Genomic DNA, 24,181 nt, shown 5'->3' on the forward strand with positions numbered 1-24,181 from the left:
TAAGCATCTTTGCCTAGGAAAACCTCGGCGAGTGCACTAGCTTGTTAAAGACATTGTGTGAAGATATCGTTGGGCTATGTTCACACATTGCATTTTTGCTGGGGGTTTTATGCAAATTTTACCCTGCGTTTTATAGTACCGGCAAAAGCTGTGAGATTTCAGAAATCTCATGCACACAACATCGCTTTTTTTTCCTGACCGAATTGGAAAACTGACGCGTTTTTGAAAACGTCAGCATGTCACTTCTTTCAGTGTTTTTGCAGCGATTTTTCACCCATCAAAAGTAATGAGTAAGAGCAAAAACAGCAAAAATGCAGGTATGAGGTTTCGCTGCTATTTCGGTGTGGAAAATTCAGGAACAACTGGCGCTAAACTGTATGAGCATGAAAAACACAACGAAAACATAGCGAAAAAAAACACAGCAAAACTTGCTTTATGAAAGCAACTTCTTTACTGCCAAGAGAACTGGTTTTGCCTGCAGAAAAAAGCAGCAAAAAGGCAATATATGAATGAACATAGCCTCTGACTGACATATAACCATATGATGACCTAGAAAAATACATTTGTAAAGAGTATAGTATTCCAATAAATTTTCTCGTGAAAAAAATACACCATTTTTCACAGCTATATACTGTAGAAGTAAAAACAGATCCGACATAACCAAAAATTATGTCAGGGATTTATTTAAATTTTATGGAAAAACAAAACAAAATAAAAGAAATATGATGGCAGCACAGTGGCTCAGTGGTTAGCCCACCAAGGACAACATCTGCAAGGAGTTTGTATGTACTCCCCGTGTTTGCGTGGGCTTCCTCCGGGCACTCCGGTTTCCTCCCACACTCCAAAGACATGCTTATAGGGAATTTAGATTGTGAACCCCATCGAGGACAGTGATGAAAATGTGTGCAAACTGTAAAGCGCTGCGGAATATGTTAGCGCTATATAAAAAAAATAAAGAGAAGAAGAGAAGGAGAAGAAGAAGATGATGGATACATAGACAGACAGACAGATAGATAATGGATGCAGGGAGAGATAGATAAATAGATAGATAGATAGATAGATAGATAGATAGATAGATAGATAGATAGATAGATAATGGATGGATGGATCGATGGATGGATGGATGGATGGATGGATGGATGGATGGCTGGATTGATAGATACAAAGATAGATAGATAATAGATAATAGAATGATAGACAGATAGATAGATAGATAGATAGATAGATAGATAGATAGATAATGGATGGAGGGAGAGATAGATAGATAGATAGATAGATAGATAGATAGATAGATAGATAGATAGATAATGGATGGATGGATCGATGGATGGATGGATGGATGGATGGATGGATGGCTGGATTGATAGATACAAAGATAGATAGATAATAGATAATAGAATGATAGACAGATAGATAGATAGATAGATAGATAATGGATGGAGGGAGAGATAGATAGATAGATAGATAGATAGATAGATAAATAGATAGGGATTTTTAAGAATACATTATATTATTTATACAGTTATATAGTGACTGGCCTCCAAGTTTGTGATGTAGAAAGGAAAGTAATGGCCACAATTATATAAAGTGATCTGTAGCTGTGTGTCCCATCACTGATAATTCCAGACCTGGCATAGGGTTAGCAAGGAATGGGGATTTTATTGCACCTTTATACAGAAAATGAACCCCTGTGTACCTAGAAAAGACCTAATGTATTAATTTCCAGTTTCACTACTCTACAGTCTAATTTTATATGAAGGTGAAACTTTTATGTATTTATGGCTTTTTCCCTTCCACCCTTCCATAGACAGGATACTTATCCCCTTTCTTATAATGTATAGAGAACTATCAAATAGCAATAAAGGTTATAATGCAAAAAGTATATACTGATGATAATTATAACTAGGAGTAACAGCAATGGCAGGAGGAGAAGTCGTTGTTATGAGCTGTCTCAGTACATTCTTCATCACCCGACATTGATGATGACAGGCTGTATTCTCTCTGCATTACCACGTTTATATAAACACCAAGTCATTGGCAAGAAAATAAATAATCCCTTTATTTCCATATGTTATAATTTACAGAGTCAGTCCTTCTACTACTTTATGCATCACATTTTACACTTCCCGGAGACAATCCCAAGCTTTGTTTGCAGCATGCGATAATATAACGCTGCCTCTAAAAATTATTTTGGATGCGAAAAAACCTTAACATTGGTTTAATTTCCATCTACATAAAGAGGACTCTGAAGATGAAATCCTCATTGTAGTTCGCTCAAGGAATTACTCAAAAGCAGCAACATTGCACCCGAAGCTAGGGCAGCCACATAGGCCGACATACGTGTGACCACTAGCGCCACCCTGTGGCCATTAACACACATTACATTTGTGCGTCAAAGATCATAAACCAGATTTTTTTTTTACTAATCTAAAAATTCTAATAAAATTAATTTAAAAAAATACAGATATCCCCTCCATGAGTCTTATTTCTTTTGCTACAACATATATAAAATATTTCCAGAAGCAGAGTATGAATTACAGACAGAATATTAATTTACGCTCAGTAGTCATGGTTTTTTTTTTAGTTCTTTGCTGGGTTTGCAAGTATATTGCGATTTATTTAGGTCTAATATGAGCCTTTAGTTCTCGTATTCAAATAATGCAAAATATCAGTTGTAAGAAAAATACTTTTCGAACGCCAAAACCTTTAGTAAACTTACTGTGTAGTTAGGTGTCACCAACCTCATGTACATAGGATAATTATCATTTTTGTCCAATAACAAAAACACCAATGATCACATATGGATCACAATTATTTATACGGGGTTTTTTTTTTCATCACCGTTTAACAACAATTACTGGGATTCAAACCGCAATATTTGTAAACAAAAGGCGTTCGATTTGGTCACGTGACTTTTTAAATGTCTGGAATGTTTTCAGGGATTTCTTCTTAACGGTTCCATCTAACTGAATAGTTGAATCTCCAGACCAATGAACCTATTAAAATGCGATTGGGTTATATTTTTTTTCTGTTTAATATGTATTTTTTTTATGTGAGTCCGAAAATAAGACTTTTCTAAATGTCATATGGGGAGAGATTACGCCTTCACAAACATTAATTACAATATATTGACAGAGCAGTATGGCAGTGTGCTATGTGAGCAGATGCAGATTAGCAGATCCTGGCATCAACATTAATGTTGACAAGGAACATAAGCAGGGAGACTATCCTACTAATTATATGGGCATGATATACACATAATGTTAGCGATCCATCTATCTATCTACAGTATATATTATCTCTCTATCTATCCATCCAACTATCCTATCACATATTTATCTTACCTATAAATTATCTATCTATCTATATATTATCTCTCTATCTAATATCTATCCATCCAGCTATCCTATCCCATATTTATCTAATCTATAAATTATCTATCTATCTATCTATCTATCTATCTATCTATCTAAAAACTAACCATCCAGATATCCTATCACATATTTATCTAATCTATATTACCTATCTATCTAATAAATCTTTATTCCTATCTGTCTATCTATCAATCGTCTATCTAACATTTATCCATCCTTGATTAATTAGTATTTTCACTTTTCAGACTCCATTATCTGTGCACCGTTTTCACTCTCAGTAAGTGAGTTGAGGTGCCTGCAGTCCCATGTAAAACGACAAATAATACACCATCACGAGAAGCTGAACTTTTACACATACATACAAGTATAGCACAGATTTAACATCAGTGTCTCTCTACTATACACTAACTCCACATTTGCTGCTACAATGTAACTTCATAATGAAGCCACAGGCTGAGCTGAATAATTGATAGCAAACATTGGTGATATTGATTTGTGGGTGTCCTTGGTCTCTGTTACAGAAGTCAGGCACTGACTCTTAAAATCCTCCTTGGAATGATACAGTCACTGTCAGGGTGAATAAACTTGGCCACATTAAAGCCTAATCTTCCTCCCCTCTTTCCAGAGACTATCATAAACCATAACTGCACATAGGGAATCAGTACCACATGCGTGATAAAAGTTGTTTAACACGCGAGAAAAATACCGCTGTGTATAAACGGGTGGGTTGTGTGTCTGCCCCCTATCCCTATATCCCTAACCCTATGCTGGGAGCCAGCAATGATTTTTCTGTGTGACCTTTCACTACATGTTTGTAAGCAGGGGCCATGGTGCTTATTATATCATAGAATAGAGGACTGTGCAGACTGAGAGCCACAACGAACCTCACATAGGCTGAGCAGCCAGGAATAGTGCAAGGATGGCAAAGGACACATTGCTCCAAATTTACTATTTGAACCTCTAATTGTATACATTAAGACATCGTAATAAATGATTACTGGTATAAAACACAAAAAGAGATAAACAGATCAATACATAGGTATATACAAAATAGGTAGATAGATAGATAGATAGATAGATAGATAGATAGATAGATAAAAGATAGATAGATAGATGCATAGATAGATAGATAGATAAATAGATGCATAGGTAGATAGATAGATAAAAGATAGATAGATGCATAGATAGATAGATAGATGCCTAGATAGATAGATAGATAGATAAAAGATAGATAGATAGATTTATAGATAGATAGATAGATAGATAGATACATAGGTAGATAGATAAAAAAATAGATAGATGCTTTGATAGATAGATAGATAGATAGATAGATAGATAGATAGATAGATAGATAGAAGATAGCTAGAAGGATAGATAGATAGATAGATAGATGCATAGGTAGAAAGATTAATAGTTAGCTTGATATTTAGTATTTCCACATATAAGTGTATAACTTTAAGACATCGTAATAAATGAATACTTGAATAAAAAATGAAAAACGATCAATAGATCAGTACATAGGCAGATGTAGATGCAAAAATAGATAGATAGTTAATAATGTAATAATAGATACAGTAGATCAGAGCTAGGGTTGTCCTATACCTCAACAAATGTGATGTGACCATTATCTATAGGACTTCAGCTATTTTTCTTCTTACTTGGTGATCACTTAGCACAGCAGAATTTTTTTTTATCTTTTGTGCGTATTAGAGATAAAAAAGAAAAGAAAAGCAAATGTGCTTCATTCTGATGCTTATAACAAGAATGGTGAATTAGTCGTATTGCTGGAAAGATCGTGATGTCTAAATAATTCTGCATGTGTAGCTGCTGTCTTGTGCTAAACCACATTTAGCGATGTAATTATGAGTGGCTCCAAACGATGAACTCAACCCAGCTCTATCTGTATGTATCCCATATGTCATGCTGTATATATAGCTTGGACCTATAAAATTTGCAGAATTGCAGTGGATTCCTAAAAATAATGGTAATTCCAAATAAAATGTATCTGGAATTCATTCATTAGCACCTTATAATTACTCTGCTAATTAGGTTGAGCACAGTACTTAGTCAGGAGTAATCTAGGAGTCGCATCCTAGACCCCCACCATTCCCACCTCCTCCTTCCTTTCTATCCTTTTTGACATTCAACACAAGACAGGTTGGAGCTGTCCTGGAGAAATTAACACAACTTGATGCTGTTCAGTATCAGCACAATCATTTCACAGTCCCACTGGGTCCATGGCATCTATTCCTGCTACTACCAAAAAAAGGGAGCGCACACTGCTTCATCACTCATTGCACGAAATACAAAGAAGATGCAAAGTGGTAAATCGCCTTGTGACATGAAGTCAAATGCGGAACCCGATAATATATATATATATATATATATAGTTATGATTATAAATTGATATATAAATATGTATAACGTGTAATAATATTTTTTTCTGCAGTCTAAAAAAAAAAGCAGCAAAGAAAAAAAAAAATAACTTCAAGCATCATTGTATTTACTAACATTTAGAAGAAATTGTAACAAGAAGTTGCAGTGAATGGGAAGGTTGTATGAACACAGACGAGGAACAGGGTGAAGGGGGGAAATAAAATCACATCGGTCACTTACTCTCTCAGAAGTCCAGTGTTCTGAGGGTCTTGCATTTCTGTGCAGACACTACATTACTACTGTACATCTCTTTAGTTGTGTGCATTGTCCTTGCAGTTTAGTTATCATTCAGACTGAACCTGACATCCTCATAGTTTGCCTCTTCTTTTTTCCACCTTTTTTTTTTGCTCCTTTGCTTTTATTTATTTATTTCTTATTTATTGAATTGTATTTCTGCTTTAGATTAAGAGGAAGCAACCCAGGAGATACATGGTATAAAAAAAGAGCATCCTAGTGCATAGCCCTGATACATGCACAGTGCAAACTGCTCCTATCACCATTGGCTGCCTGCTCCCAACGTCAGGTCTCTCCCACCAAGGCGACCAATGCTGGAGGATGGAGAAGGAGGGCTGAGAGTCTGGTCCTGTTGGTGACGTCATGGGAGGGAGTCTCTGCAGCCCAACCGGAGAAGGATTACAAGGGAAAGAGCTGCTGCTGCTGCTGCAGCAGGCAGGAGACATCTAGCCACAGTCTGAGAGCAACCTCAACTTTCAAAGAAAGTTCTCCAACAACTAGAGCCTAGACCCCAGAAGCACTGCAGAGCTCATCTCAGCTGCACCAGGGCTATTAACATGAAATATAGCCTGGTACATGACACTAGATACACGTATGTACCACTAGTGACACGTGTGCCTGTGTCTATCACTATTCCCTTATCAGCCATTTACTCCTGAGTTATTTATTTGCATTTTTTTTTATTTAATTTGCATTTATTTTATTTTATATATTTTTTTTCATTTTTATTTTTATTTTTTTTCCTACTGGGTTCTTAAAAAAAAGAAATTGTTTTTTGTTTATTTTGTGTCGATCGATTTTTAAAGAGGATTGTCATGAAGACTTTGTCTTGAAGCACAAGCACCATGGAAGGATCCAGTTTTGGGATAGACACGATATTGTCCAATGCTGGTTCTGGCAGCCCTGGCATGTTGAATGGAGACTTTAGCAGGGATGGAAGAGATTTTAGAAATCAGGGAGGACCTCTCTCTCCTGGTTCGGAAATAGACACTGTGGGAAGTTCACCTTCATCTCCCATTTCGGTTACAATGGAGCCTGGAGATCAGCACCGGCTGGTGGACAGCGCTCACCTCCACCATCTCCACCACAACCACCAGCAGCAGCAGCAGGTAGCGCAGCAGCAGTCCTCACCGCAGCAGGGAGCTCCGCTGGCCTCTGCCCCCAGGACTTCCACCTCTTCCTTTCTAATTAAAGACATTTTGGGAGACAGCAAACCCCTAGCTGCTTGTGCCCCTTACAGCACCAGTGTCCCCTCTCCTCATCACACTCCAAAGCATGAAGGGGCTGCAGAAAGTTTTCGACCCAAGCTAGAACAGGAGATGCAAGATGGCAAAGGAAAAGGAGAGAAGCTGCGAGATGACCTGCACTCAGATATGAAAGGCCATGGTGAGTCCTTACAAAACTTCTTGTGTTCATTTTCTTTTAGTTATCTTAGATATCACTTTGTACGCTTTGTTATCTAACAAATAAAAAATACACATTTTACTCTAAGTATGACTTATCCATAAAAGTTATTGTAATTATTTTTTTGCATATAAATATAAAAGAATTATTAATAAATTCCCATTTTTATTGGTTTTACATTTGACCGAAAGCCACATTTCTACTCTTCTACTGTTGTTACATTACTTTACTCTTTTATTTTTGAAATATTAGTTAATTAATTGCACCAAAAACTATAGAACAAATGCAATCCCAATGACTTAAAATTATTTATCAAGAACACTTTACACGCCTGGCATTTACTTTCTGTCAAAAATATTAATTTCTTAGCTTGATATCGAAGCAATTACGTTTTTAATTTACACATAATCCCTTGTTAAATACGTGGCTGATTATTGCAAACTGCTGTGTTAATTAAAGCGATCTCGCTTTTCTATTGAATGCATTATTATTATTTTATTTTTATTTATTTATTTTTTGCAATTGTGCATTGACATCAATTATTTTCCAGCGGGTTAATAATATGGGGGAAAAAAAAAACATTTTTATCCCCCGCAATAGAACCATTATCAGTTAGGTAATATCAATATGATAGAATTAATTTAACCATTCATTTTGGGGTCGTCCTATTTTTTTTTTCTTGTGCATTAATGATCAAAACCAGATGTACAGTGTGGCCTGGCGATTTTTTGTGTGTGTGTAAAGCATCCTCCCCAGTGGGTCAATTAGAGAGATTATTGTTCTTCCTGCAGGGAAGATAAAAAACGCTGGAGAAAAAAAAAACTGCTACATACGGAGATGGTTTTTGACATATCGATTTTTCTCCAGTTCAGAAAAAAAAATACAAGGTTGATAAATAATACCTGGCCCCGTTACAATTCTCACCTGGCCTGGGAAAATACGAAGGGAGGGGGGGGAAATAAATCAAATAAATAAGTAAATAAACAGATAAATACAATGATCATAAGATGAATAATAACAGCAGCAACAACAGTAATAGTAATAATAATAATAATAATAATAATAATAATAATAATATAATAATCATAGTAATAATAATATGAACTATGGGGTAAAGGAATACAAATTATTAGCTAAATTATATTATGGTGATAGTTGTTTATAAAAACACATAATAATAATAATAATAATAATAATAATAATAATAATAATAATAATAATAATAATAATAAATATTAACAAATAAATATGTGAATAATAATAATATAATAGGAAGAAAAAAGCAATAAGAAATATTGCATAGTATTAAAAAAATGATGTGTATTCTAATAGAAATTGCAATAATAATAATAGTAATAATAATAATAATAATAATAATAATAATAATAATAGAAATAGTAGTAATATAAATATAAAAATACACTTTTGAATCTATCTATCCATCCATTATCTATCTATCTATCTAATACCTATCCATCCATCTATCCTATCACATATTTATCTATCTATCTATCTATCTATCTATCCATCCATATATCCATCTTATATTCATCTTGTAAGTGCATTAGTTTATATGGATTATTACTTCTTTGGTCCCATAGGTACAAAAGAAGAAGGAGACAGGGAGATTTCAAGCAGTCGGGAGAGTCCTCCTGTAAGGTCCAAAAAGCCCAGGAAGGCGAGGACAGCTTTCTCTGACCACCAGCTCAATCAGCTAGAGAGGAGCTTCGAGAGACAGAAGTATCTGAGTGTGCAAGACAGAATGGATCTGGCTGCAGCCCTAAACCTCACAGACACCCAAGTCAAAACATGGTACCAAAACAGAAGGTGAGATTGGTGGAATGGGCACCATAACACAAGTATGACGAAAAGCAAATGTGTGCAAAAAAAATAAATAAATGGAAATATATATCAGATGCAATAGTGGTAATAGGGCAGAGATATGTCTGGAGATCTTATCTGCAAACTAACTGAAGGACCCCACCATCAGTCTAAAATGGCATCCAAGGTATAAAACGCAGCTAAAATATTCTTATATTGTGCACCTAAATAAATGACAGGAGGGAGTAACTCAAGACAATTGTGTAAATCCCGAAACAAAGTCCTTCCATCAAGTTGGAATCATTTCCACTATGTCCTAGAATCAACTGGCTATAGCCATATCAATAAACGTGTAATTAATTATGGAAATTCTACATAAGTTGCAGATTTTTACATTCCTTCCCATTAAAGGGACCACATTTGAGTTTCTGTATCCCAGGGTATTTTTTTGTTGCTGTTAGTAATTTCATCTGCATAGTGGAAAACCCACAAAGTGCTCATAACGAGATAAATATGGCTAATTAATAGCTTCAAAGCCAAGAGAAAAAAAATCGCAACTAATATACACATGAATAAATAATGTGTAAATCTTCATTACAAAACTAGGGACAGATTACTCTTCCTGTGTCCCAGGAATACACTGGGCAAGAATTCCCACTGCAGTCTAATTATGCAGTGTTGCACTGGAAACTGGCAGAATTTGGGGAGAATTCAATTAGAAATAGGGATTTTTTTTTATTTTAGCCAGCATGCCCATTTGGATATATTGTTTTAATGAAACAAATGTATATTACATGAGGGTCCCTCATCCTATCTCCATTGTCCCTGTTGTCCACACTCATCTTGTAGCAGCAAATGAAGTACAATTCTATTTTCCATAATTTTCTGTCTCATTACAGACGGTTTCAGCCACCCTAATTCTGTCGGAAAAAATTAGTGTCATTTGTAGGCAATGTAGATAATGTGTCAGGGGCTTGTTTATTATACCCCCCATACTCTCTTCCACCACAAGTAACAACTCCATAGGCTCTCAGCTAGACTGGTTTGGCAGAGAAATGAAATACTCAAACTGGATTTTGCTTTTCACTTATCAAGTCACAAGTAGGAAAATGGAGTTAAATTCTAATATTAAGTCATTAGTATCATTGTGCATCCCATGTGTCATCTTACTGGTCCTTATTCTCCCAAGAGTACTTGAAGCTTTGGGTATGTTTCACTTCCATACCACAATAATGTAATAATAATAATAATAATAATAATAATAATAATAATAATAATAATAATGCGGTAGTATAGTAAAAAAAAAAAAGTTGAAATAGATAGAGCTCAGTGTACCAAGTGAACCAATAGCAATTATTTTGCAGTAGTATGATATAAAGGTTGCAATATAAAGACTATACATATAATAATAATAATGTAGTAATTTAAAACAATAAATGCCCCATAGAGCAATAATTACACTGCAGTACAGTCCTAATGTGAAGGCTGTGTACGCTAATAACAATTTCTAAAGCAAGATAGTAAAAAATAGACACCATAGTACAAGACAATAAATGATACTGCAGTAGTGTAATATACATGAAAACTCTATGGTAAAACAACTTGGTACTAAGGGGATCAAAGTAAAAATAGAATAGCAATATAGTATTCAGCTAATGGAATAATGGTGCTTTATAAATAGATAATAATAATAATAATAATAATAATAATAAACAATAATATGTAATATAGTAGTGATTAATTGGAAATAGTAATGAAAATATTAATGACGAATTATACTTCGCCAAGTGCTAAAACTACTGTAAATACTGTGCTTAAATAATAGAAATAGTAGCAGTATTAAATATGTCATTTTAGTAAAAAAAAATCAGAAAAGGTGTATTATGATAATAGGTCCATAATAATTCAATGGTGATAGTAATTCCATCTATGCTATGGATCAGCACACTTTTCTTTTGCTCTGCCGTGCTGATGAGATGGCAGTATTAACAGATGTACTCATTAGAATTAGTACTAATTAAAGCTAATCTACAAGTGTTCACATTGGAGCCATCTAGGAGGAATTGATGGCCTCACAGGGTGGCTCCTCACTGTGCCATTGTCTGGGGACATTTGGAAAGATCTACTGTAAAGTTCCAATTGATGATGAGGATGAGACAACATCCAGCACAAAGCCTCCAAAGCTCCAGAACCCTCTGTAGGGGCTAAAGGCAGAGCTCTGGAGAGGCTTGAGACTTTTCTGAAAGTGAATCCACCACAGCTGGCGACTTGTTGGGGGCCTGATGCTCAGGACATAAGACAAGGACTAGGTGTGATGTCAGGGTAGAGAATATCTCTGTGCTGCTCTGTATACTCAATATTGATTTTTTTATTCCTTCATAGGACAAAATGGAAGAGGCAGACAGCAGTAGGGCTGGAGCTTTTGGCTGAAGCGGGCAATTACTCTGCCCTACAGAGGATGTTCCCTTCTCCTTATTTCTATCACCCCAGCCTGCTGAGCAGCATGGACAGCACCACAGCAGCAGCAGCAGCTGCAGCAATGTACAGCAGCATGTACAGGACTCCACCTGCACCCCACCCTCAGCTGCAGCGACCCCTCGTCCCCAGGGTGCTCATTCATGGTCTAGGTCCAGGGGGACAACCAGCGCTTAACCCTTTGGGTAACCCCATCCCTGGCACCCCACACACGCGGTGAAAGAGCACCTCTTTAGTTTTGTTTTTTATTCTCTGCAGCACTATCACACCCCACAAGGACAAACAAAAAACTAAAAAGGAGGTGACCAGAAAAAAAAGGGACACGTGGGGGGCAATTTAGGGGCACCCCCCTCTAAAAGCTCCTATGAACTGTACTTCTATAGAGCAGAACCCTATCTTGAAGCGAGAGGACTAAACTCTATTGAAAAAAAAAAAAAATAAAAATAATAATGGTGAAGAAGAGGAGGAAAGTGGCGCAAGCCGTGGAAGAGGGGAGGAAGGTGGAGAAAGCGCAGCGCTCCCGGGAGTCAAAGGAGAAAGGAAGGGAGAACTTTCACTGATGGGACCGATTCTGAGTAGTGGCATGCTCTCTAATATACCATGTACAGTGGAAAGACTCAAATATCATATTTATTATATGTTGTCCAGACAAAGTCACGACTACTCGTTCGTTTTTTTATGTCTCTTTTTTGAACAAATCAAATAAATAATTAGAGAAAAGACAGATTTTTTTTTTTCTTGGCGATTGAAAAGAAAAACACAAAATAATAAAATGTATCTCTTTTTTAACATAAAAGAAAAATAAAATAATTTTAATGAAATAAAAAAACAACAAAACACGAGATTTATTGTCTCCGTTACCAGATAAGTAATGAATGGAGGGAAAGGGACATTGGCGTCACCTGTTTGTTGCGGATAAACTGATGTTCTAGATAAAAGAACAAATGTTCTAGGTATTTACTGCACTTTACTTACATGTCGGAGGCCGAGGAGGGAGGATTTGGGGAGGATTTGGGGATCGCCGTCGGCAGCAGAGTGGCCTCGATTCTTTTTTTTTTTTTAATGAATTTTAAACACGTTAATGAGCAAAATGAGTGATTTGTAAGGTTGGGTGGCCGGCCTGGGAACCGGGGGCTGAGGCTCAGGATGACAGCTGCTCCGGGGGAGAGGCAGGGAACAGACAGGAGGCGGCGGCGGCACCGAGCAATCACAGGGCTGCGATCACAGAGGAGCCGGGTGCAACCAGCACCGACCACCCTCCATATATACAGGGGATGGTCACCCTCCATATATACAGGGGATGACCACACTCCATATATACAGGGGATGGTCACACTCCATATATACAGGGGATGACCACACTCCATATATACAGGGGATGACCACACTCCATATACAGGGGATGGTCACACTCCATATATACAGGGGATGACCACACTCCATATATACAGGGGATGACCACCCTCCATATATACAGGGGATGGCCACCCTCCATATATACAGGGGATGACCACACTCCATATACAGGGGATGGTCACACTCCATATATACAGGGGATGGCCACCCTCCATATATACAGGGGATGACCACACTCCATATATACAGGGGATGACCACACTCCATATACAGGGGATGGCCACACTCCATATATACAGGGGATGGCCACCCTCCATATATACAGGGGATGACCACACTCCATATATACAGGGGATGACCACACTCCATATACAGGGGATGGTCACACTCCATATATACAGGGGATGGCCACCCTCCATATATACAGGGGATGACCACACTCCATATATACAGGGGATGACCACACTCCATATACAGGGGATGGCCACACTCCATATATACAGGGGATGGCCACCCTCCATATATACAGGGGATGACCACACTCCATATATACAGGGGATGACCACACTCCATATACAGGGGATGGTCACACTCCATATATACAGGGGATGACCACACTCCATATATACAGGGGATGGCCACACTCCATATATACAGGGGATGGTCACACTCCATATATACAGGGGATGGTCACACTCCATATATACAGGGGATGACCACCCTCCATATATACAGGGGATGGTCACACTCCATATATACAGGGGATGGCCACACTCCATATATACAGGGGATGGTCACACTCCATATATACAGGGGATGACCACCCTCCATATATACAGGGGATGGCCACACTCCATATATACAGGGGATGACCACCCTCCATATATACAGGGGATGACCACCCTCCATATATACAGGGGATGGTCACACTCCATATATACAGGGGATGGTCACACTCCATATATACAGGGGATGGTCACCCTCCATATATACAGGGGATGACCACACTCCATATATACAGGGGATGGCCACCCTCCATATATACAGGGGATGACCACACTCCATATATACAGGGGATGACCACACTCCATATATACAGGGGATGACCACACTCCATATATACAGGGGATGGCCACACTCCATATATACAGGGGATGGCCACACTCCATATATACAGGGGATGGCCACACTCCATATATACAGGGGATGGTCACACTCCATATATACAGGGGATGACCACACTCCATATATACAGGGGATGGCCACACTCCATATATACAGGGGATGACCACCCTCCATATATACAGGGGATGGCCACACTCCATGTATACAGGGGATGGCCACCCTCCATATATACAGGGGATGACCACCCTCCATATATACAGGGGATGACCACACTCCATATATACAGGGGATGACCACCCTCCATATATACAGGGGATGACCACCCTCCATATATACAGGGGATGACCACACTCCATATATACAGGGGATGACCACCCTCCATATATACAGGGGATGACCACCCTCCATATATACAGGGGATGACCACACTCCATATATACAGGGGATGACCACCCTCCATATATACAGGGGATGACCACCCTCCATATATACAGGGGATGACCACACTCCATATATACAGGGGATGACCACCCTCCATATATACAGGGGATGGTCACACTCCATATATACAGGGGATGACCACACTCCATATATACAGGGGATGGCCACCCTCCATATATACAGGGGATGACCACCCTCCATATATACAGGGGATGACCACCCTCCATATATACAGGGGATGACCACACTCCATATATACAGGGGATGACCACCCTCCATATATACAGGGGATGGTCACACTCCATATATACAGGGGATGGCCACCCTCCATATATACAGGGGATGGTCACACTCCATATATACAGGGGATGGTCACACTCCATATATACAGGGGATGACCACACTCCATATATACAGGGGATGACCACACTCCATATATACAGGGGATGGCCACACTCCATATATACAGGGGATGACCACACTCCATATATACAGGGGATGGTCACACTCCATATATACAGGGGATGGTCACACTCCATATATACAGGGAATGACCACACTCCATATATACAGGGGATGACCACCCTCCATATATACAGGGGATGGCCACCCTCCATATATACAGGGGATGGCCACACTCCATATATACAGGGGATGGTCACACTCCATATATACAGGGGATGACCACACTCCATATATACAGGGGATGACCACACTCCATATATACAGGGGATGACCACACTCCATATATACAGGGGATGGTCACACTCCATATATACAGGGGATGGCCACACTCCATATACAGGGGATGACCACACTCCATATATACAGGGGATGACCACACTGCATATATACAGGGGATGGCCACACTCCATATATACAGGGGATGACCACCCTCCATATATACAGGGGATGACCACACTCCATATATACAGGGGATGGTCACACTCCATATATACAGGGGATGACCACCCTCCATATATACAGGGGATGGCCACACTCCATATATACAGGGGATGGCCACACTCCATATATACAGGGGATGGTCACACTCCATATATACAGGGGATGACCACACTCCATATATACAGGGGATGACCACACTCCATATATACAGGGGATGACCACACTCCATATATACAGGGGATGGTCACACTCCATATATACAGGGGATGGCCACACTCCATATACAGGGGATGACCACACTCCATATATACAGGGGATGACCACACTGCATATATACAGGGGATGGCCACACCATATATACAGGGGATGGCCACACCATATATACAGGGGATGGTCACACTCCATTATATACAGGGGATGGCCACACTCCATATATACAGGGGATGACCACACTGCATATATACAGGGGATGACCACCCTCCATATATACAGGGGGTGGTCACACTCCATATATACAGGGGATGACCACACTCCATATATACAGGGGATGACCACACTCCATATATACAGGGGATGGTCACACTCCATATATACAGGGGATGGCCACACTCCATATATACAGGGGATGGCCACACTCCATATACAGGGGATGGCCACACTCCATATACAGGGGATGACCACACTCCATATATACAGGGGATGGTCACACTCCATATATACAGGGGATGACCACACTCCTTATATACAGGGGATGGCCACACTCCATATACAGGGGATGGCCACACTCCATATACAGGGGATGGCCACACTCCATATATACAGGGGATGACCACACTCCATATATGCAGGGGATGACCACACTCCATATATACAGGGGATGGTCACACTCCATATATACAGGGGATGGCCACACTCCATATATACAGGGGATGGCCACACTCCATATACAGGGGATGGCCACACTCCATATACAGGGGATGACCACCCTCCATATATACAGGGGATGGTCACACTCCATATATACAGGGGATGACCACACTCCATATATACAGGGGATGGCCACACTCCATATACAGGGGATGGCCACACTCCATATACAGGGGATGACCACCCTCCATATATACAGGGGATGGCCACACTCCATATACAGGGGATGACCACACTCCATATATACAGGGGATGACCACACTCCATATACAGGGGATGACCACACTCCATATACAGGGGATGACCACACTCCATATATACAGGGGATGACCACACTCCATATAGACAGGGGATGGCCACACTCCATATATACAGGGGATGACAACACTCCATATAGACAGGGGATGACCACACTCCATATACAGGGGATGGCCACACTCCATATACAGGGGATGGCCACACTCCATATACAGGGGATGGCCACACTCCATATATACAGGGGATGACCACACTCCATATACAGGGGATGGTCACACTGCATATACAGGGGATGGTCACACTCCATATATACAGGGGATGACCACACTCCATATATACAGGGGATGGCCACACTCCATATACAGGGGATGGTCACACTGCATATATACAGGGGATGGCCACACTCCATACACAGGGGATGGTCACACTCCATATATACAGGGGATGGCCACACTCCATATATACAGGGGATGACCACACTCCATATAGACAGGGGATGGTCACACTCCATATACAGGGGATGGCCACACTGCATATATACAGGGGATGACCACACTCCATATATACAGGGGATGGCCACACTCCATATATACAGGGGATGGCCACACTCCATATATACAGGGGATGGCCACACTCCATATACAGGGGATGGTCACACTGCATATATACAGGGGATGACCACACTCCATATATACAGAGGATGACCACACTCCATATAGACAGGGGATGGTCACACTCCATATATACAGGGGATGACCACACTCCATATATACAGGGGATGACCACACTCCATATATACAGGGGATGGCCACACTCCATATACAGGGGATGGTCACACTGCATATATACAGGGGATGACCACACTCCATATATACAGGGGATGGCCACACTCCATATATACAGGGGATGGCCACACTCCATATATACAGGGGATGACCACACTCCATATATACAGGGGATGGCCACACTCCATATTGACAGGGGATGGCCACACTCCATATATACAGGGGATGACCACACTCCATATACAGGGGATGGCCACACTCCATATACAGGGGATGGTCACACTCCATATATACAGGGAATGACCACACTCCATATATACAGGGGATGGCCACACTCCATATATACAGGGGATGACCACCCTCCATATATACAGGGGATGACCCCACTCCATATATACAGGGGATGACCACACTCCATATAGACAGGGGATGACCACCCTCCATATACACAGGGGATGACCACCCTCCATATACACAGGGGATGGCCACACTCCATATATACAGGGGATGACCACACTACATATATACAGGGGATGACCACACTCCATATATACAGGGGATGGCCACACTCCATATATACAGGGGATGACCACACTCCATATATACAGGGGATGACCACACTCCATATATACAGGGGATGACCACACTCCATATATACAGGGGATGACCACCCTCCATATATACAGGGGATGACCACACTCCATACATACAGGGGATGGCCACACTCCATATATACAGGGGATGACCACCCTCCATATACACAGGGGATGGCCACACTCCATATATACAGGGGATGACCACACTACATATATACAGGGGATGACCACACTCCATATATACAGGGGATGACCACACTCCATATATACAGGGGATGGTCACACTCCATATATACAGGGGATGACCACACTCCATATATACAGGGGATAACCACACTCCATATATACAGGGGATGACCACCCTCCATATATACAGGGGATGACCACACTCCATACATACAGGGGATGGCCACACTCCATATATACAGGGGATGACCACCCTCCATATATACAGGGGATGACCACACTCCATATATACAGGGGATGACCACACTCCATATACACAGGGGATGGCCACACTCCATATATACAGGGGATGACCACACTCCATATATACAGGGGATGACCACACTCCATATATACAGGGGATGACCACACTACATATAGACAGGGAATGACCACACTCCATATAGACAGGGAATGACCACCCTCCATATGTACAGGGGATGACCACACTCCATATATACAGGGGATGGTCACACTCCATATATACAGGGAATGACCAGACTCCATATAGACAGGGGATGACCACACTCTATATATACAGGGGATGACCACACTGCATATATACAGGGGATGACCACACTAAATATATACAGGGGATGACCACACTCCATATTTACAGGGGATGACCACACTAAATATATACAGGGGATGACCACACTCCATATTTACAGGGGATGACCACACTAAATATATACAGGGGATGACCACACTCCATATTTACAGGGGATGACCACACTCCATATATACATGGGATGACCACACTCCATATAGACAGGGAATGACCACACTCCATATAGACAGGGAATGGCCACACTCCATATAGACAGGGAATGGCCACACTCCATATAGACAGGGAATGGCCACACTCCATATAGACAGGGGATGACCACACTCCATATATATACAGGGAATGACCACACTCCATATAGACAGGGAATGGCCACACTCCATATAGACAGGGAATGACCAGCACCGGGGTCCGAGATGTCCCATAGAAGAGACTCAGGGCGCACAATGCATGATGTGGGGCTGTGCTAGCCTTCATCTGTCATCTATCTATCTATATATCTATCTATCTATCTGGAAAAAAATCAGGCAGAACTCCAGCACCAAGTGGTGCAACGTTTCGACCTCACAGCATGGTCTTTGTCAAGGAAGTATTGCACCCAAAATCTGCTCAAGTTTGTGCTGCTGTCTGTTTTTTCTATCTATCTATCTATCTATCTATCTATCTATCTATCTATCTATCTATCTATCTATCTATCTATCTATCTATCTGTCATCAATCTGCTCACCCATCTTTCTGTGTATCTGCATTGCAGCAAATGCGGAAAAAAAACCAGTTCAGTGCATTTGAAAAAGTAATACAAAAAAAGATGTTCTCTGCAAAAGGCCTAGTAATAAAGTGTAAATTTAAGTATTGCTAAAAAAAATGCAAAAATTAATATGCAATATACATAGTGATAAAAATCACCATCTAATCATTATCTCCCAAGTTAAAAGATATTTACGGGTTGCAGTTTTTGCCATCGATCTAGAAGCTTCTTCTTGCCACAATTTATTAGCCTTAAAATAACAAGCCAAGACTGTTCAAGGTGAAGACAATATTTCCTTCCATAAAATTAGAAAGATATCCAGCAATTATGTATAAAAGATTCATGGAGTGGAATCTTCCGAGATCCTCTGAGGGTTGAGCTGCACTGGACCTTTATTGTGTTTTTCTTTTTTTTTTTTTTCATGTGTCTTCTCTTTTCTGTTTGGAGAGAGCCCCCGGGCACATTTATTTGGGCTTTGCTAATTAGGCGATGGTTTGCTGATTTCTCTGCTAATAAATTTGCGTTAAAACCATATTGACCTCTGCAGTAGCCCAACAATGAGAGGGGGCAGCGCAGGAACGCCAGTCTGTGCCCTTGGACCTGATGCCATCAGGCCTTGCTGGGACCTCACAGCCGAGTCAGCGGCCGATTGTTTGCCAGTCGCAGCAGTCATCTTTCCTGCACACCATTAATTACTGTCTTAAAAATCATAGGGGTAACATTGGTGATTTGGCAATATACAGAGATAGCAGAGCTGATAAGTTGATAGATATACAGTATATACCCATATACTCTATGTACATACACACATAAAGAAATATATATATATATATATATATTACACACACAACAAATGCATGGAGATATATATATATATATATATATATATATATATATACTGCTCAAAAAATAAAGAGAACTCTATAACATAGGATGTGGTATTTTAGTGTTCCCTCTATTCTTTTGAGCAGTATATATATATATGTACATACACAGGCGTGCATATATATACATATATGTACATACACACCTAAAGAAAAGAAATGTATACACACACAGCACAGGCATGGAAATATATACTTGCATATGTGTGTGTGTGTGCATATATATATATATATATATATATATATTACACACACAACAAATGCATATATATATATATATATATATATATATATAGTTTTTTTTACATATACATATGCATGTGTGTCTGCATATATATATTTATAATTATATATATATATATCCACACCCACATAATAAGTACAGTACTCATATATATACAATGTATATATATACAATGGCAAGCTTCAGTTTGCCATTTAACATAATATCCTCTTTGCCAATGCAAAACACACACACACACACACACACACACACACACACACACACACACACACACACACACACACACATATTACTGTGTATAGTAGGAATAAGATTGTAATTTCACAGGGTTAAGTGCATTTATTCCCTGCACATTTATTAAAAATCACATGCAATTGTCATCAAGTAGGACAGTCTGCAGAACACTTGCAAATTGCATCTATATCTATATCCATAATGTGCATTTTACCTACCATGTAACCTTCTGGCTATAATATAGGTACTTATACAGTAACATACAGGATCTAGTCAATGGATTTCGTATTTTCTTTCCATTTTAGCATTTAACTACTTTCAAAAGAAAATCATCAAGTTGTAAACATTATCCATTTTTTATAGGTGTCCATGAAATCACATATCTATAAAAATGAAGGAGATTCCTCCATCCATTCATCGATCTGCAGCTGCAAGCCCTCCTTCCTCATTTGTGAGTGACAGACAGAAATTTGGCTGTTCCAGCATTTCTTCCCATGTAAATCTTTGCTTGACTAACCTGCTTATTATGGCATTTTCTAGAAGATCACAGTTTCTTTTATTCATCATTGCCTCAAGCAAATAGTAGAAGCTTTCCCACCACCAGACCCAACAGTGAGCAGTGTTCATAGTGTGGGTGGACTGTGGCTTCTTTATCACACTTCCACTACAATCTACTAGTTATCTGAATCAACTCCAGCAAAGAAAAAAAAGGGGTAAGATGTCATTAGACTAAAGAAAGAAAGACACAAAATCTCAGATGTTCGATTTTCTTTACCTAGTAACCCATGAAGTACTGTATGTCACAGAAATGTAAACAGTTAAAAGTTGCATTTTTTCCCCCTTTGACATCTAAAATGACAATAGCCATAGAGCTCTCAGGACAAAGTTTCCTCTTTATCTTTTTTACAATTCCACAGCTATAAAACGATTTAAAGTCAACTCTATCATAGAGAAGAGTGAGCGGAGCCACTGCTGGCTTCTGATTGACAGAATAATAGAGGCTATTATTTTTGGAAGAGTTGAAGAGATCGTTCACAAAAAAAAAAAAGGCCGCAAGACCCTTCTGAGGAAAGTAAAGATGCAATGGGGTGAGGAGAAATTGTTGTGCACACATTGGAATCTGCAATAGTCTATCAGCACAAGTGTTCTAAGTGGCTCTGAGCAGCCATAAAACCCTGGGTAGGTACCTGACTTTGGCTCTCAGATTTTTTTATTTACATTTCTCTGGTATTTCTATAATTTTCTGGTCATTTTGAAGGAGCTAAAAAGTTTAAGAAAAACGTGGAAACAGAAAAAGGCAGTTATTATATTCATATGGAGCAGGTAAAGTGCAGGAATGATTCAGCACCAGGGACAGCTCCAACCTGTGATCCAATTCATGGATCTAAGCAATCCTTTAGGGACTGAAGGAGGAATTATTGAAACCCATGTAGTGTAAGAAGCTAATGTTAATATTAATTATAATTTTAATTAATTAATAATAATAATTATTACACCAGCCAATAAGGTACATAAGATTGCACTACCTGCCAATATGGATACTGTGCTGAGCAGGGCCGGCCCGAGAGATTACGGCGCCCTAGGCGAAACTATTTTGTTGCGCCCCTACTATTCTTGGCACTAGATGAAAACTTGGGATATAAATTTAGGAGCAAAACAAACCACAACAACAATGATTAATTAACTCTCTCCTAACTCTTTAATCTTCTGAGAAGTTGTATAGGACAAATATATACAAAGTAATCAATAACACAAAACAAAAACGACCATAGGTAATTAAAATTTTTGTTTCCTTGCCTTTTTTTTTTAAAAAGGATGACACCAAGGCTGTGTGCACACGCTGCGGATTTTGCTGCGGTTCCGCAGCGGTTTTGGCCGCTGCGGACCCGCAGCAGTTTTTGCTGCGGTGTACAGTACCATGATTCCCTATGGGAATCAAAAACCGCAATGCAGATGGTGCGGAATTTTCCGCGCAGATTATCTGCGGTTTTCAATCCGCAGAAAGAATTGACATGTCACTTCTTTTCTGCGGATTCCCCTGCGGTTTGCCATCTCCTCCATTGAGGAGATGAAAAACCGCAGGGCAAAACCGCAGAGCAATCTGCAGGTAAAACCGCAGGTATTTTGACCTGCGGTTTCACCTGCGGATTTTACAAAATCCGCGCGGATGAATCCGCACCTAATCTGCAGCGTGTGCATACAGCCTTAGTCACCAAGATTAATTTGTTTAGCAACTTCAGATTCTATCGAAAATGTTGCCAACCCAACCAACCTCTCTTGCGTCATATTTGCCCTTAAATATGTACACTTTTCTTTCCATCCCTAAAACTTTTTGCCTTTTGAAAAGATTTTTTATAATTTTTTCTATTTTTTCTCTGGTGCCCCCTTTGGGTCAGCGCCCTAGGCGGCCGCCTAGTTCGCCTATACGTTTGGGCCGGCCCTGGTGCTCAGAAGAAATGACCAAAGTCATATACCGTAGTAGAAGAATTATCTTTAGCAAAAGTCATGATCCGATTGTGCTCTCCCAAACCTACGCCATACAAATAACCTTGAAGAAGGCCGTAGAGGTCGAAATGTCGGTTTCACATATCTACATACAGTGTCGGATGTTTTGTATTGAAGCATCACTTATCGTAACATCATTTTTTTTGGCGCTTATTTTAAGGTCCATTTTTTTTAAATCTAAATATCAATCACCGACACACTCAGGATAAACCCAAATGAAAACGATTGCTGTACATCACAGACTTATCACACTTTGCATTCTCATACAATATCCGTATGTTATTTTTTAATTGAAAATAGATCCGGCAAAAAAAAAAAAAAATCTAAATAATTGACTGTGGCTGGTGCAACACTTACAGATTTTGAAGCAGTCTTTTTTTTTTCTGCCAAAGACAGATATGGATGCAATAGGAAAGAAAAGTGTAAAGGAAAAATCTCTGTCCATTTTGTAGCCACTCTGGCTAAAAAACATCAAAAACTGCATGTGTAAATAATAAAGTATTCCGCATACCTCTCCTTTTAGGTTCCGCTACTGCTCATGGCATAAAGCTCAGGATGCACAGCTTATACAATTTTTGATGCAGTTTTTTTTAGCCAAACATAGGAGTAAATACAATAGAGTGGAAATTTGTAAG

General features: G+C 39.6%; 1 protein-coding gene and 1 long non-coding RNA gene across 2 annotated transcripts in view; one reads left to right on the top strand and one right to left on the bottom strand.

Annotated features, from left to right (window-relative positions):
• LOC141085716 (uncharacterized) overlaps positions 1–6,258 on the bottom strand; it is a 46,819-nt gene extending 40,561 nt beyond the window's left edge. The window contains exon 1 of the long non-coding RNA XR_012231389.1: positions 5,991–6,258. This is a non-coding gene — a long non-coding RNA (uncharacterized lncRNA). The remainder of the gene's footprint in view (positions 1–5,990) is intronic.
• A 169-nt stretch (positions 6,259–6,427) lies between these two features.
• Positions 6,428–12,566, top strand: BARHL2 (BarH like homeobox 2). Its single transcript, XM_073571263.1, has 3 exons — positions 6,428–7,430; positions 9,050–9,275; positions 11,652–12,566. Exons 1-3 carry the CDS (start codon positions 6,890–6,892, stop codon positions 11,962–11,964), a joined length of 1,080 nt encoding a protein of 359 aa, XP_073427364.1. The 5' UTR covers positions 6,428–6,889; the 3' UTR covers positions 11,965–12,566.
• The last annotated feature ends 11,615 nt before the right edge of the window (positions 12,567–24,181 follow it).

This window comes from Dendrobates tinctorius, unplaced genomic scaffold (assembly GCF_039654945.1).
Source record: "Dendrobates tinctorius isolate UK_male_01 unplaced genomic scaffold, ASM3965494v1 ptg000029l, whole genome shotgun sequence".
NCBI lineage: Eukaryota > Metazoa > Chordata > Amphibia > Anura > Dendrobatidae > Dendrobates > Dendrobates tinctorius.